This window comes from Gracilinanus agilis, chromosome 4 (genome assembly GCF_016433145.1).
Source record: "Gracilinanus agilis isolate LMUSP501 chromosome 4, AgileGrace, whole genome shotgun sequence".
Lineage (NCBI taxonomy): Eukaryota > Metazoa > Chordata > Mammalia > Didelphimorphia > Didelphidae > Gracilinanus > Gracilinanus agilis.
The window spans coordinates 448,678,497-448,693,950 of NC_058133.1; the positions used below are offsets into that span (position 1 = coordinate 448,678,497).

The window sequence follows — 15,454 nt, forward strand, 5'->3', positions numbered from 1 at the left end:
AGGAAGATAAATCATTATGTGAAACAACCTACACACAGTGTTCCAAAGAAATGCATATATCAGTGATTTTGTATGAAGCATATTGTGCAGGGGTTTGAGAAGGAGGGAGAGCTTGAGACTATATGCCTTAGGTTGAAAAGATGAGATATATGACAAACTTCAGCTGCATTGTAGCCCAGGATTGTGCCTTCCATGTGTCCAGAGCTTTGCTCGATGGGGGGTCTCAGGCTTTGCCTTCCATAGAGATTATTACAGTAATTATTGAGACACACAAATCAATAAATCCATTAAGCATCTACTGTGTATCAGGTGCTATACTGTTTATTTGGGTATACAGAGACAAAAATTAAAGTAGTTTTGGCCCTCAAGGAGCTTATATTTTCTTGGTGAAGGTATATCTTTTGTTTAATTTATAGTTCTAAATAGTAATTTTTTGGTAAGTAAGCTTTTTCTCTCAGTACCTTAGGTCAGTTAGTTATCCATTTTAAATATTAATTTTTAATATAGGAAAGTTCTGGACTACATTCAGAAAGTATATTCAGCAGTAAACAGAAGAATCTTCTCTAACATATTAAACTGTATTTATTATCATGAAGTGCTTTAACCAGCATAAAGCTACTGAACAATCAGATAAGAAAAAATGTTGATAGAGAGCTGCATATAGCATCTGTTGGATTTCCAACAAAAGTAACAGAATTATAACTCCAAACTTGAGTTATTAAGAGGGCCCTATTTGGCACCCAAAAATCAATTCAGTCCTCAGGTCAAAATAAATGGTAGACATTGCTTAGGTTTTTGTTGTTATTGTTATTATTGTTGTTTTTAGTAAGACACTCCAAGGGCAACATGGCATTATAGAATATGAAAACTGTTCATTTTTTCCTTCACTAGTATCTAGCCTTTTTGGTTATCTATGTATTCAGTTAATAGTTGCTAGAAGAAAATAATGCCTATTTTATAGTTGACTTTGTTTACAATACTAGCCAAACTGCAAGTCTTCCAAACCATGAGAATATTTTTCCCCAGTAACATATTGTAATTGTTAGTTTATTACTATTCATTTTGTTGACATTTTTAAGTTGGCTTCATGTGTGGTGGTTTGCCTTGATAATGAAAAATTCACTGCCCATACTTACTTTTTAAACTTGATTATTATAAAGGTAGTACCCTAGTTTTGTAAAGGGGGAGAAATGTGTAAGAAATAAAAATAAAAGGTTGGACTAAATTTATCAGAGAGTAGGGTCACCAGGAATTAAGTACTTAATTCCAAATGAAAGACTCAAGTCAGAATGACTTTTATGGTAGTTTATTTACAAATAGGAAGAGAGAGAGTGAAAGTAAGAAAATCAGATTGAGGATAGGGCAAAATATCTAACCTAATATGCTAAGTATTTTGTTCCTGCCCCTGGCTCAACCCAGGCAGGGCTAATTATCTTCAGCTGAGGGCCTGGTGATGAATAAAGCAAGAGCTTCAGTCATGAAGCCTCTCCCAAGAGGGGAGGCCTCTCCTGAGGATGGTCCCTTCAGAAAATCCAGGAAGGAGTTGTCTTTTTTCCTCACCCACATGGTAGTTCAAAAGGAAAGCAGTCCAAGGTCCTCAGCCAGAGGTCCTCCAGGGTCCAGTTCAAGGTGAAAGAGAGTGTCCCAGGAAGTTCTGGGTTTTAAAGTTTTAAAGCCCATTCCTTTCATCACTTCCTGTGCCTTCCTTCCATTTTACTTATACCAATTACAGCTAAAGCTTTGCTGAGGACTGCCCAGGGGGCAGTCAGTTGATTCTGATTCATCATCCACTTTCCCACATGTGGGTTACAGACTTCCCCCACTCAAGTGTAAGTGGGGTGTATATGCTTCTGGCGATTAAATCTAAAAATGAGCAGGGTAGAGTTAATCCCATCTTCATAGTTTCAAGTTTGAGGGATAAGGCATATTGATGTCATGAAATACATTAAAATAACTTTATTAGTTCTAAGGGCATTAATATTTAATACATCAGAGTATTTAACTACAAATAGCATTTTTGTCTTTTTCCATTTTACTGCTTGTTATTAAGCTTTTGATATGCATTGCTTATTTAAAACACTTATTTAGTGGTTATTATGAGCCTCTTCTTATATAGAAGGAATCCTGCTTCTTCGTAGGGGAACATATTCCAGTTTTGGAATATTCTAGTAGTTTGAATGTTCTTCCCTATATTGAGACAAAAATCTGTGCCTCTCTGTAAATTCCAGTTATAAGTCCTAGTTTGGCACTGTGTCAGTTCATAGAATAAATCTAACATAGTATCTTCATTTCAGCAGATCAGATTTAAAGACAATCAGTCATGTTCCCTCTAATAGCTTCTTTTTTTCTGATTAATATGACCATTTCCTTCCTTTTACATGGCTTGAAGCTCTTTGGTATCTTGATTACCCTCCTCTTAGATAGCTTTTAAGTATTTATTTTTATTTTTTTTTAAACCTTTAACTTCTGTGTATTGACTCATAGGTGGAAGAGTGGTAAGGGTGGGCAATGGGGGTCAAGTGACTTGCCCAGGGTTGCACAGCTGGGAAGTGTCTGAGGCCAGATTTGAACCTAGGACTTCCCTTCTCTAGGCCTGACTCTCAATCCACTGAGCTACCCAGCTGCCCCATCTTAGATAGCTTTTAAATTGTCACCATATTGCTTTAAGGTCTGATGTCCAGAAAAGGGTACAGTACTCTAGGTATGGTTGACCACAACTCCATGGTTCTAGGCCTTCCACTAATGTCTTACTGAGATACCTCATCATGGAGCTGAGACTTAACTTCTTGTAGGTCCTATCATGTTGAAGAACTTAGAGTACAAACAAGATAGAACATATGTGTGCAATTATCAGGATAGCCTCATGGTCTAAGGCCACGATGGCAAACCTATGGTACACATACCAAAGATAGAGCTCTCTCTGGGCATGTGCACAGTTGATGCCAGTTAGTTACTAGAAAGGCAGAGGACTTGGGCAGAGCTGCTCCCCTCCCCCTCCCTCTGGCCCTCCCTGTCCCTCTGCCTAGCAGCCCAATTGAAGTGTTTCCTCCTTTGAGTGGAGCGTCTGGGCCACTCCCCTCCCCACTGCACACAAACTTCTTATCACCTGTCCCTCTGCCCAGCAGCCCAAGAAGGGCTTACTCCCTCTCCTGAGCCGAACTCTCGGACCACTCCCTCCCTTTCTCCCACCTCTGTCTGGGGTAAGGCACCTGGAGGGGGGGCACCCAATCTGGGGCAGGGGCAGGGCATAGTACTAGAAACACTAGCAATAGCAATCAGAGAAGAAAAAGAAATTGAAGGTATCAAAATAGGCAGTGAGGAGACTAAGCTATCACTCTTTGCAGATGATATGATGGTATACTTAAAAAATCCTAGAGAATCAACTAAGAAGCTGGTAGAAATAATCAACAACTTTAGCTAAGTTGCAGGATACAAAATAAATGCACATAAATCATCAGCATTTCTATATATTTCCAACCCATTAGAGCAGCAAGAGGTAGAAAGAGAAACACCATTTAAAATCACCCTAGACAATATAAAATACTTGGGAATCTATCTACCAAAACAAACACAGCAATTATACGAAAACAACTACAAAACACTTTCCAAAAAAATAAAACTGGATCTCAACAATTGGAAAGCAATTGATTGCTCATGTGTAGGATGAGATAACATAATAAAAATGAACATTCTACCCAAATTAATTTACCTATTTAGCACCATACCTATCAAATTACCAAAAAACTTCTTTACTGAATTAGGAAAAACTATAACAAAGTTCATTTGGAATAACAAAAGATCAAGAATATCAAGGGAAATAATGAAAAAAAAATTTGAAGGAAGGGGGCCTAGAAGTACCAGATATTAAACTATACTATAAAGCAGCAGTCATCAAAACAATATGGTACTGGCTAAGAGATAGAAGGGAGGATCAGTGGAGAGCATGCAGTGTCTAAAAGGTTCATCATCGCTGGTCTAAGGCATCAGACTCAAGCAGTCTTCTGATCTCTGTCTAGAAGTGTGTGTTAGAATCCTACTTCTGAAATATCTGTCATCTGAGGACCATCCTAGCAAGTTTGAAGAAAGGATTAACTGCTGACAAATCTTTTTTTTTTTCAGCCACAGTAATTAATGAAAAATTTCTGCCAAGTCTAGGATTTGCATAGAGTGCTCATAGTCATAAAATCAAAGTCTTTGGAGTAATATTTTGGATATAATAGTTCAGTTAATTCAAACTTAGGGGATGTACTTTTGGAAAAGCTATCACAGTACATACAGTCTTCGCATTTTTTAAGCTGACAGTCAAGCAGAATTTCTAGGGCCTTTTCACACAAACTGCCGTTAAACTAGGACTCACAAGTTCTGCACATGTATAATTGTGTTTCTAAATCTAAGGGTAGAGCTATACATTTTTCCCTATTGAATTTATTTTTTATTATGCTTAACCTATTTTTTTAACTTTGTGAAAAAATGTTTTAACACTGATTCTGCAATGCAACATGGCATCCAGGTTGCACTATTAAAGATAGAGTCAAACTTGGAGTCAGAAAGACCTGAGTTCAAATCCCACTTGACACTATTGTATGTCCCTAGTAAGCAACTTATCTCTCACAACCTCAGTTTCCTCTTCTTTAAAATGGAGATAATAACTGCATCATAAAGTTGTTGTGAAAATCAGATGAGCTAACATAAGTACAATGCTTTGTAAACCTTGCAAACCGTAGCTAATTGCTTGCTATATTATAATTATTACTCCCAGCTTTATATTATATATAATTTGATGAGCATGCCTTTTGTTTCTTTATCTAAATTATGAAACTATAATAGAACAATATATAAACTATACATTCCTTGAATGATGGTTGACACTGATCTATTCATTAACACTCTAGTTAAGCTCATTCATCCAGCCATGTTTCTATGACAATAATATTGTCAACCAGTCCTCATTTAAAAAATTTGTCCACAGGCCTATCTTGAGATCCTTTGTCAAATGTCTTGCTGAAATTTGTATATATCTTCCCTAGTGCATGCACAACACTACATGGTGTAATTTTAGATTTCATATGTGAATTACTTTAATCTTTTGATTCTTTTCTATTGTGTTCATTCTGATAATGAATTTGGTAAATATTTCTAGATAATTTTTATTTGGGAATATTTGAAATATGATTCATTTTTCCTCCAACTGATAACCATACTGAGGAATTTTAGTATTAAAATGATTAACGTTTTTAGTTTTCATTTACCAACTTGAAGGAGAAGAGCAGCATTTTTTTTTTTGGTAGGTTTTCTGCAAAGCCCTTTAGTCACACATAAGTGTTAAAAAACTTTATACCAACCTACATTTTCTTGTAACTACACTACTTTTGGTTAATTATGCTTCCAGAAAATAGTTCTCCAACATTAGAACTAATTGTATGAATTAATTAGCATTTCATGAACTATTAGTGCTGAGCTTATATTAAGTCACTAAGTGAGAACTGTTTATGTAGGATTATTTAAAGGATTTTATTTTAGGTTAACAAAATTCCCCATAGATCAATCACAGTATATTTTCTTTTATTCAGGTGGGTATTGTGCATCAGTAATTGAAATTAGCTATTAGAACTTAATCACTCAACCTCATCCACTACTGATTACCCCAGTCATGAATTTAAAAGTTTGTCATTATTGCACTGGAATTATAAGGTGGCATGAAATATTGTCACTATTCTTTACCTTTCTTCTCTATCCTTGTCCCGGGATTTTATTAGTTTTTTTTTTTTCTTGCCCAAAGTTATTTGAGCTTTTATTTGTGTCTTTATTCCTCAGTGTTTCCTAATTCCTCTTGGCGAAAGCATATTTTTTCTTGATCCAGGTTTCAATACTTTTGGCTTAATTTAAAGCCAGCGTTCTTTATGGTCAGCAAAGATACTTGGGAATAAGGAAAAGAAAAACCAGAACAGTTTTATTTGTCTGAGAAAGTCATGTCCTATTTGAAGAAATCAGTTGGGAAAATTATCATCTGCTTATAGAGGGCTTTTGTAGCCCTGTTGTATGTATAGGTTTGTCTTTTCGAAATGACAAGATTTCATATTTAACTCAAACAGAAAAAGTCACATAAAATGTTAACTACATGGTGCCTGCTCTATTCTGAATACTTTCTTTAGTCTCATAGTTCTCAGGTGTAGAAAAGTAAACCTTGCCATTGTTATTCATTCATACATTGTAAACACTGAAGAACATATTAACATTTCCAGGGTTTTGTTTTGTTTGGAGGGGAAAAGAATTGATCTGGATCTATGATTTCATTGGGCTAGGGAAAATTCTATGAGGAAATTCTCTATCATACAGCTTCACAACCATTTTGTATTTCATTTTCCTAGAGAACTGCTTGGATCATTTAAGTACTTAAGTGACTTTCCTTTACATAGTCAATAATGTGCCAGAAGCGTCCTTGAACCTAGACCTTTTCAATCAATTATGGCAGAAGGCAGCTAGGTAACACAGTGGATAAAGTACCAATCCTGGAATTAGGAAGACTTATTTTCCTGAGTTCAAATCCAGTCTTAGATACTGAGTAGTGTGATCCTGGGAAAGTCATTTAACCCTGTTTGCCTCTGTTCTTCATCTGTAAACTGATCTGGAGAAGAAAATGGTACTCCAAATGGGGTCACAAAGAGTTGGTCACAATAGAAAAATGATAGAATGCTTTGATTGTGTGAGGGGGGAAGAAGGGAGGAAGAAGAAGGTGAAAAGAGAGAGGAAGAAGAAGGGAAAGTAAGGGGGAAAAGGGTTTTGGTTGCGGAGGATTAAACAATTATCAATCCTCAATTAAGAATAATCTCAAGTCAAAATTGACTTCATGGAAGTTTATTTACAATTAAGAAAAGGTAGAAGAAATAAGGAATAAGAATCTAACACAGTAGGTAAATTACTACGATCCTCTAATTAATCCAGGTAGATCTAATTAACCCTCAGGTGAGAGTCAGAGGGTCAGAGGCCCTGGGGTGAATAAAGCAAAGTTTCATTCACAGAGTCTGTTAAAGGGAAGTTCCTTAAGAGAAGTTCAGGAAGATTCAGTCTTTAAACTCACCATGTGGAATTCAAAAGAAGATATCAAGGTCTCAGGGTACCAACCAGCACTCCTCCATGAACCAGGAAAGCTAGAAGACTCCGAAGAGCTCCTTTACCAGCAGCTCTCTTCACGAGAAGACTCTCAGCTAACTGAGGAGCTCTTTTTAAAGGGGTCACTTATGCATCTCTTCCTGTGCCTCCCTCCTAGTTTGTGTGTCCAATCACAACAGACGCTTCTCTTAGGACTGCCTAGGGGACAGTCAGTAGATTCTGATTTGTCACCCACTTTAGCACATGTGGGTTACGGACCTCCCAAAATTGGAGGTGCTCTCACCTTTGGTGATTAAATCTAAAGATGGGCAGTGTAGACTTAATCTAATTATCACAGAAGGAAGGTAGTGGTCCCTAGCCCCTGCCTGGGAAATTGACCAGGGCCCTTCAGGGCTCAAATAAAAGATCTGAGAGCATCTTTAGGGTTTAGAATAGCTAGGTTTTGTTTAAATTAGAAAGGGGAAGGTCTAGGAAAAACTAGGAGGTAGATAGGGAAAAAGGCCCCAGGGTAGATAATGTCAGCCAGCCTACAGCCTTGAGAGGGCAGAGAGACCCCAGGGTAGAGAGAGAAAAGGTGCCAAACTTTCTCCTTCATACTTTCTCCAACACCTCCCACAAAGGAAGTGGGAGTTTCGAGGTAAGTTGTAGAAGGGGGTCCTGGGAGTTGTAGTCTCCCAGGGCTTACAACAATTCCAAATGACACAATTGCCTCTCCACATTTCTAGTGTTTTAAAATCTCTCTAGTTTTCTCATCCTTATTTTACATTTAAAGAAACTGAGGCACATAAAAGTTAAGCAGTTTCCCCAGAATCACACCGCTAATTTCTGGATCCTTAAGTCTTTTGTTCACTATACTATGAGTTTTCCAAGAAGAAGTCCTCCATTGTTTTACTCATATAATTTAAGATAACAAAGTTTCATTTGCTGTAGGCTACATTTTTGAGACTCTTCTCTCTTTTTTTTTCCCTCTCCAATATCCTTTTTCTACTGTTCCCCTCTAACTCCCTCCCAGCACAACACAAAGTCACCCAACCATTTAAAATGAAATACTCTTTTATCAGTTTGAGGAAATCTCAGGTCGCAAAGAACACAGTGTTAAGTCAGTTACAGGTATACTATTTTGACTGGCAGAGTTTCTACTTATTGACTTGACTGACCAAATCACCCTTTCAGCAAATCTTTCTGTTATCCATATGTTGTTTGTTGGCTCTCCGTTCTTTAAGTTTCTCTTTTTTTCATTTCTGTTCTCTGTTATTCTTTTTTCCATCTCCCAAACACCACACTATGTTCACTAACTTTGAAAATCTTTTTTTTTCTCTAATGGCAGCTTCAGTGAACTCATCCTATAGTGTTTTATCTACTTTGTCTAAAAAAAAGGACTCTATCTTCACATTGATTTTTTTCCCCAAACATCTTATACCTCTGCCCTTTTTTCATTTCCTATCCCTACCTACTTACGTACATATCACAGAGATCATAAAATCATATTTCCTTGTTTCACAGCTTTCTTATTACAAATATAATGGTACTTTGTGTTGAGGCAGAGGGGAGGGGAAAAGAAATAAAACTTTGCTGGTTTCTGAATCCTTTCATTCTCCTTCTTCCTTGACTGGAAGGGAGTATAGATAAACTTTTATTTTTCCTGGCGATTTGTACTTTTGTTCTTCTTCATTAATATGAATGATAGATTTGACAATTTACCAGAGTATTAAACCATAGGACCGAGTGTGTCAGCACTGATAATTAAAAATATAACTCTCTATTGCCTGTCCTTGAAAGAAGAATAAGGTTTTTTTGGGTCTCCTTTGTTACTCAATCTCTCCTGTTGTAGCAGCTAAATTTTGGACATTTAATTTGTTTGGTTAAAGCTTTACTTTGAAATATTCAAAGACTCTTCTGAGAGTAGGATACTTTTATCCCTTCGCTTTCTTTCCATTAGGGTTTGAATTGTTGAACTGGTCCACCTGTTGATTTATTAGTCTGGTATGTTTTTGGTCCACAATAAATAGCATATCAGGATTTTTTATCTGTAGTTGAAATGATAACATTTTCCCAGAACAAAATTATTAAAATAACTAAATAAGTTGTAACTGACTGAAAATAAATTTGAATAAACTTGTACCAGCCAGCATTTCATCCTACTTCTACTTTAATAATTTGATGAAAGCTGCCATTACAGATTCAAATCATTTAACAAATAGTGACTTTTCTAGTAAAATATCTACTCTTGCTTTAGAAAAGGCAAACCAGAAAAACACTGGTTTTCAGGATGTATTTTAAATTTAAATCAATTAAATTAAAAAAAAACTATTTGGTGTGCTGTATGGCATAGTGGGAAAAGTGTTAACATTGAAGGACCTGAGTTCAAATTCTGATTCTGTCATAAGCCATCTGTATGACCTAGGTAAGTCACTTAACTTCTCCATACCTCAGTATTTTTATCTACAAAATTAGGAGGATGTGCCAGATGATGTCCCTCTAATATCTTATCTGGGTTTATTCTATAATTATGTGGGTTAAAAAATAGAAAAGTATAGCACTGCAACTGACCTGATAAATAAGAACTCAGAAGCAGCAGAACACAAAGAAATTCATACTTGATAAATCTCCAAGTATATATAACTCCAAAAGCACTCCTTGACTGACAAGAACTGCTGGGAAATTTGGAAAGCAATTTGGTAGCAATTAGGTTTAGACAAGTATCATAAAGCATATAACACAAAAGGTTCCTAATGTATTAAGTTGGGGCTAGAATGTAAAAGTAAGATCTTAATAAAATTAAAGAAGGGAAAGCAATTCCTTTCACAGTCATAGAAAGGGGGAAAATTCATATCAAATCAAGATATAATACAGTGGAAAGAGTAAATAATCTTGAGTTAGAGAACCTATGATCAGATCCAATGTCTATTGCTTACTATGTGACCTTGTGTCTCAATGGACTTAAGTTTTCTTATCTGAAAAATAATAGTGTTAAATTACATGGCTTTTAAGGGCCTTTCTAGTACTAAATCTGTGATCCTGTGGTTTATAGGAGATCATAAAATGCAAAATAGACAACTCTTATTGCATAATATTTAAAAGATTTTACATGAACAAAATCAGTTAAGATAGAATAATAAGAGAAACCTTTGAGTGGAGGGGAAAATAGTTGTTTGACCCTGAACAATTCACTGAACCTCTCAATATTTTACTTTCTTTATTTGTAATTGTGTGAGGGTTTCTACTTTGCATAGGTATTAGATAATAAAAAGTATTTTGTAAGCCTTAAACTACTTTATAAATGTTAGATATTATTAATATAACACTATGAATAGTTTAATATCCAAATTTATCTCTCTATCTGTATATAATTATACAGATAGGTAACATCAAATAGATTATGTACCCACCTATAAAATTGATATTGATAAGACCAAAAGTCATTGCTTAATAAATAAGTGGATTAAATAAGAGATTTATCTAAAGGGATCAGATTGTGATGTCACTAGATTTTGAAGAATGAATTTTTTAATAGCTAAGAAAACGTTTTTATTTTTACTTTTAAAACTGGGGTAGTTAGCCAGAGAAGAGAATAATAGTTTCCAAATGTTTACTGGCTTGGATTAGACTGTAAACCTTAGCAAACATTAGGAATTTGCAAAGTTTGCCATTTTTCATAGATCCTTTCATTATGGCTAGATGGAACCCATGCAAATTCTGCATTATAATCCTTATATTATCTTCTTTGGAAAACTATGTCTTAAAACCAGTGACTTCATTTTAAAAAGCAAAACCCAACAGTTTCATACATTTTTGAATTTTTTAAATGGCTATATCAATTATTGTAGAAGTTGAATATGATTCTGAATTGGATTTTGCCGATTCATTTTTACCAATATTTTGGGGGGGATTTTACCAATGATTTATCAAATTCATCTCCTTTCTGCCATGTCCAACCATCTTATGACCTAGTTACAGATTCTATTCCATATCCCACAGTTTAAATGCTTATATTTTTTCCAAGCTGTTGCTGAAAAAATTAATATGAGGTATCCTTGTGCTTCAGTGAGGTGGTTGCTACTACTAACGACATTTTCATTGTAACATTATCTGAGCAGGTAATCATTAAAAATTTAATATTTTAGAAAAATTGGTCTTTAAACAAAATGCCTAAGCAAAACCTGTGGCTAGATAGTAGCATACTTTCCTTACTTTATAAATCTGTATCAGATGGGATATCATGACATTTTTTTCAACAAACATTTATAATAATAACAGATATTGGGGACTTTGGTTTTATAGAGCTATTAATTGCTTTTACATACGTTATGATTCTTGCATTGGATAATATTGGCTGATTGATCATTTCTAATTCTTAAGAAAATTTCTTTAGCTAAAGAAATATGAATTATTCACTATTGTTGAGACTACTAGAACTAATAGGCATTCATTAAAAGTTGGACTTTTATAACAAAGTAAAGTGAAAGAATCTTATTTTAAAATATTTTATTTTTAATTTAAATTATCAGTAAACACAAAAAATAAAGGCTGCTATGAAGCCATGAATTTCCCTTAAATATAATTTAAGATAAACATATTTGTGCATATATATGTTGATATATATGTTTAAAAGACATAGGTAGGTCCATTAACAAAATCTGCCATATTCATTTGGCTCTCTACTTTTTGGAGTTTTTTCCTATACATTTTTTTCATCTTTTTTTTTCTGTACATTTTAAGGAGCTATTTTATTGATATCCTTTGTTGGTATATATTTATTATGCCCTATTTACTAACCTACCCTTTCCATATTCCATTTTTCATGGAGGGTAGTAAACATGAAATTCTTCATCCTAGGAAATTCCACAGACTATAGTTTAAAATAATTTCACAAGAAAGATTTATGTAAATTTATGGAAGGTAGAATTTTGACCTATTTGCTAATGGGATAAGATTGTTGTCATGAAGGATGATGACACTCACTGCTTCCTCTCCTTTTCTTATAGTTTAAGGAAGAGAATAGGGTCTGTGACAGAACTTTGAGGGCTACTCATAGTTATGGAGTATGGTTCATGTTGAGCCAGAAAAGGTGGATGAGAAGTAGCTCTCAGGCAAAGAACCAAAAGACAGTAGTATCATGAAAAAAACAGAGAAGAAAGAGTTCCAGGAGGAGAGGGTGGACATCACTTCCAAATATAGCAGTTAGATTGAGAAGAATGAGGACTGAGAAAAAGAAACAAAACAAAACCATGAGATTTTAGAAATAAGATCATTTTTAAGTGTTGAGAGAGCAATTTTAGTTGAAGGATAATGGTTGCATACTTTTACTGTTAGAATTTACACTTTTGGGGGCAGTTGGGTAGCTCAGTGGACTGAGAGCCAGACCTAGAGACGGGAGGTCCAGGTTCAAATCCAGCCTCAGACACTTCCCAGCTGTGTGACCTTGGGCAAGTCACTTGACCCCCATTGCTCACCCTTACCACTCTTCCACCTAGGAGCCAATACACAGAAGTTAAGGGTTAAAAAAAAAAAACAATAAAAAAAAAAAGAAAAAAAGAATTTATACTTTTTCTGGGAAAGTGCTATATCTCATTCAAGTTCAGTGGAAATCAGGTAGAACCACTCTTGGAAAAATTACTATTATGATATTACTAGGTTTTTATGTTTAATGTTCTATGGACTATTGTACAGTTAGAGAAGGTGACTACTTTTATAATTGAATATGTTTTGAATGTAGGTACCTTTTGAACAACTCCAGGAGCTGGTACAATGATGGAATATTGTTTCTATTAATTTTATCATCATCATTTAGTTATATTTATGGAAAAAATGCTTATTCTTGACTCCAGACCTTTGCTCAAACTGTTTTATCTGAACTGAACTGCACTTCTTTCTCCTTTCTCACTATCCATAGTTTTAAGATACAGTGTTAATCTAAGAATAAGGCCTTTTTTGACTGACCTAGCCCACATTAAGATAATTTTGTTTTCCGGAGTTATTATGTTTCTATCTAGGTCAGCCCTTGCCTTAGGTGTAGTGGAGTCTATCTTCATTAGTTGAGTACTAGGGTCTCAGCAGGAATGGGATAGTGGACAGATAGGTTTTGTAGCTTTTCCCCCCTTGCTTTCTTGGACTAAACTTCAAGGAAGTTCAAGTTGGACTACCTTAAATCATTAGTGTTGAATTTGGCACTTACTGCCCTTTCACCCATTTCAATCCTTAGACCCATCGATACTTAACTGTTTTATGTAAAATGACTTATTTCCTAAGCTGGACTTTTAAAAATATTTTAGTGGATAGGAAGGCTTTCTTTTATTTTTTTAAGATATATATATATGTATATATATAAATTTTATTGTTGTTTTTTACATATATATGTATTTTGTTGTTGTTTTTTACAAAATCCTTAATTTCCATCTTAGAATCAATACTATGTATATTACAAGGCAGAAGAGCAGCAAGGAGTAAGCAATGGGAGTTAAGTGGCTTGCCCAAGGTTATAAAGCTAGGAAGTATCTGAGGTTGAATGTGATCCTAGAACCTCCCTTCTCCAGACCTGACTATCCACTGAGCCATTTAGCTGCCCCCAGCTTTCTAATATATTGTTTTGTGTGTGTGTAAACGAACATTTATTAAATGTTAAGAACCAGCTGCCATGATATTTCTCAGCATTTTGCTAATTTTTAATATTTTCACTGGAAATCTGCTTTATTACAGGTGTATTAAATCATAGTCCTAAAAAATAAATTTGACTCTAATGTTCATTTAATTTTTCTTAAATTTAAGAATTATATATTTTACATTCTTGAAGTGACATTGAGCAGGATTTAGTCTCTAGCTGTTTGGAATATACTTTAGAAAAGGCTTTCCAGGTCACTTAAAGAAGTTTGAGGAGGCAGCTGGGTAGTTCAGTGGATTGAGAGCCAGGCCTAGAGAAAGGAGGTCCTAGGTTCAAATTTGACTGCAGACACTTCCCAGCAGTGTGACCCTGGGCAAGTCACTTGACCCCCATTGCCTACCCTTACCACTCTTCTGCCTTGGAGCCAATACACAGTATTGACTCCAAGAAGGAAGGTAAGGGTTAAAAAAAAAAAAAAAAAAAAGAAGTTTGACACAGTGAATATTGTTTTTTTTTTCTTATAATTAAAAAATATTTATACATGCATTCATGTATAATTGTTTTTCATTACTGGAAACACTAATGTGTTTTGACAGTGTTGCTCTAGCTAATTCATCATCTTTCTTTTTTAGTGTTATTCCTCTGTTAAGAGAGTCAGTTGGGATATTGATGCAGCGAACACCTCCATCACTGGAAAGTGCTCTGCCTCAGTGCTATCAGAGGGTAAGTTGTAACACTTCCAGACCTCTGAGTTTTGCAAAGTATCCAAACTGCTGAGGTTTTCACTGTGTTTGTTTTTTAAGTATTGAATTTGTGGTCAGCATGTGCTTGGATATAGTGTTGTTTTTTTCTTATTCCAGGGTTCAATCATAACTGATGGCCATTTTAAGAAGTTAAAACATTTTTTAAACAATTACTAAAGAAAATGTTTTGAAATATGCCTTTATTGGAATTCTGCTTAGCAATTTCTTATTTTGTTAGGAAAATGCAACATTTTTTTAAACAGTTGAAAGTTGAGTATTACATAATGGAAATATATAATACAAATGTTTCAAGAATGCAAGCTCTTTGAGGGTAAATATTGTCTTTATTCCAGTGTCTTTTCTAATAATATGCGTAATAGTCATTTGCTTATTTGAACTGTTTGTTGAATTGTAGCTGTTTTTCCCATGAAAAAAGTCTTCTCAAACTTAGTTTTTTCTTTAGCTACTGTCTACCTAAAATGTGGAATCTGAAAAGTGTTGAAGCCAGTTCTAAAAAGAATTGTTCCTTAGTTCATGAATAGTGAGAATTCTTTAGAATTTTCTTTTCCTCAGAGGCAGTCAAATTTGACCTCATCTGTTATACTTCTTATGACTGCAGTGTTATAAGATTATTGATTTAGAGTTTAGAATGTACTTGTGCTTTAGGTTATCTAATTTCTACTTTAGATGTCATTTTTTTCATCTTTTCACTTTACATATGAAGAAACTGAGGCCCTGGGAGGCTAAGTGCCTTGCTAGGGTTTATACAGCTAGTAAATGGTAGAGCCAGTTTTTGAGCTCAGAACCTTAAAACTCAGACTCTACCACTCTTCACTGTGCCACACACTTGACTCATTGCAACGTCTGACCCAACTTTGCTTTACAGAGTCTAGAAAATGAATGATCAGAAAGAGAGTAGGTTGATTTTCTTTTAAGGAGCATTTGAAGAAGAAAATGTGAGGAATATTTCATTTTCTTTAAATCCATAAAAATTTGGTGGCAT

General features: G+C 34.9%; 1 protein-coding gene across 1 annotated transcript in view; it reads left to right on the top strand.

The window, feature by feature from the left end:
* SLC30A7 (solute carrier family 30 member 7) overlaps window positions 1-15,454 on the top strand; it is a 75,578-nt gene that overhangs the window by 47,044 nt on the left and 13,080 nt on the right. The window contains exon 9 of the mRNA XM_044672155.1: window positions 14,341-14,431. Coding sequence (XP_044528090.1) covers window positions 14,341-14,431 — 91 coding nt within the window. The remainder of the gene's footprint in view (window positions 1-14,340; window positions 14,432-15,454) is intronic.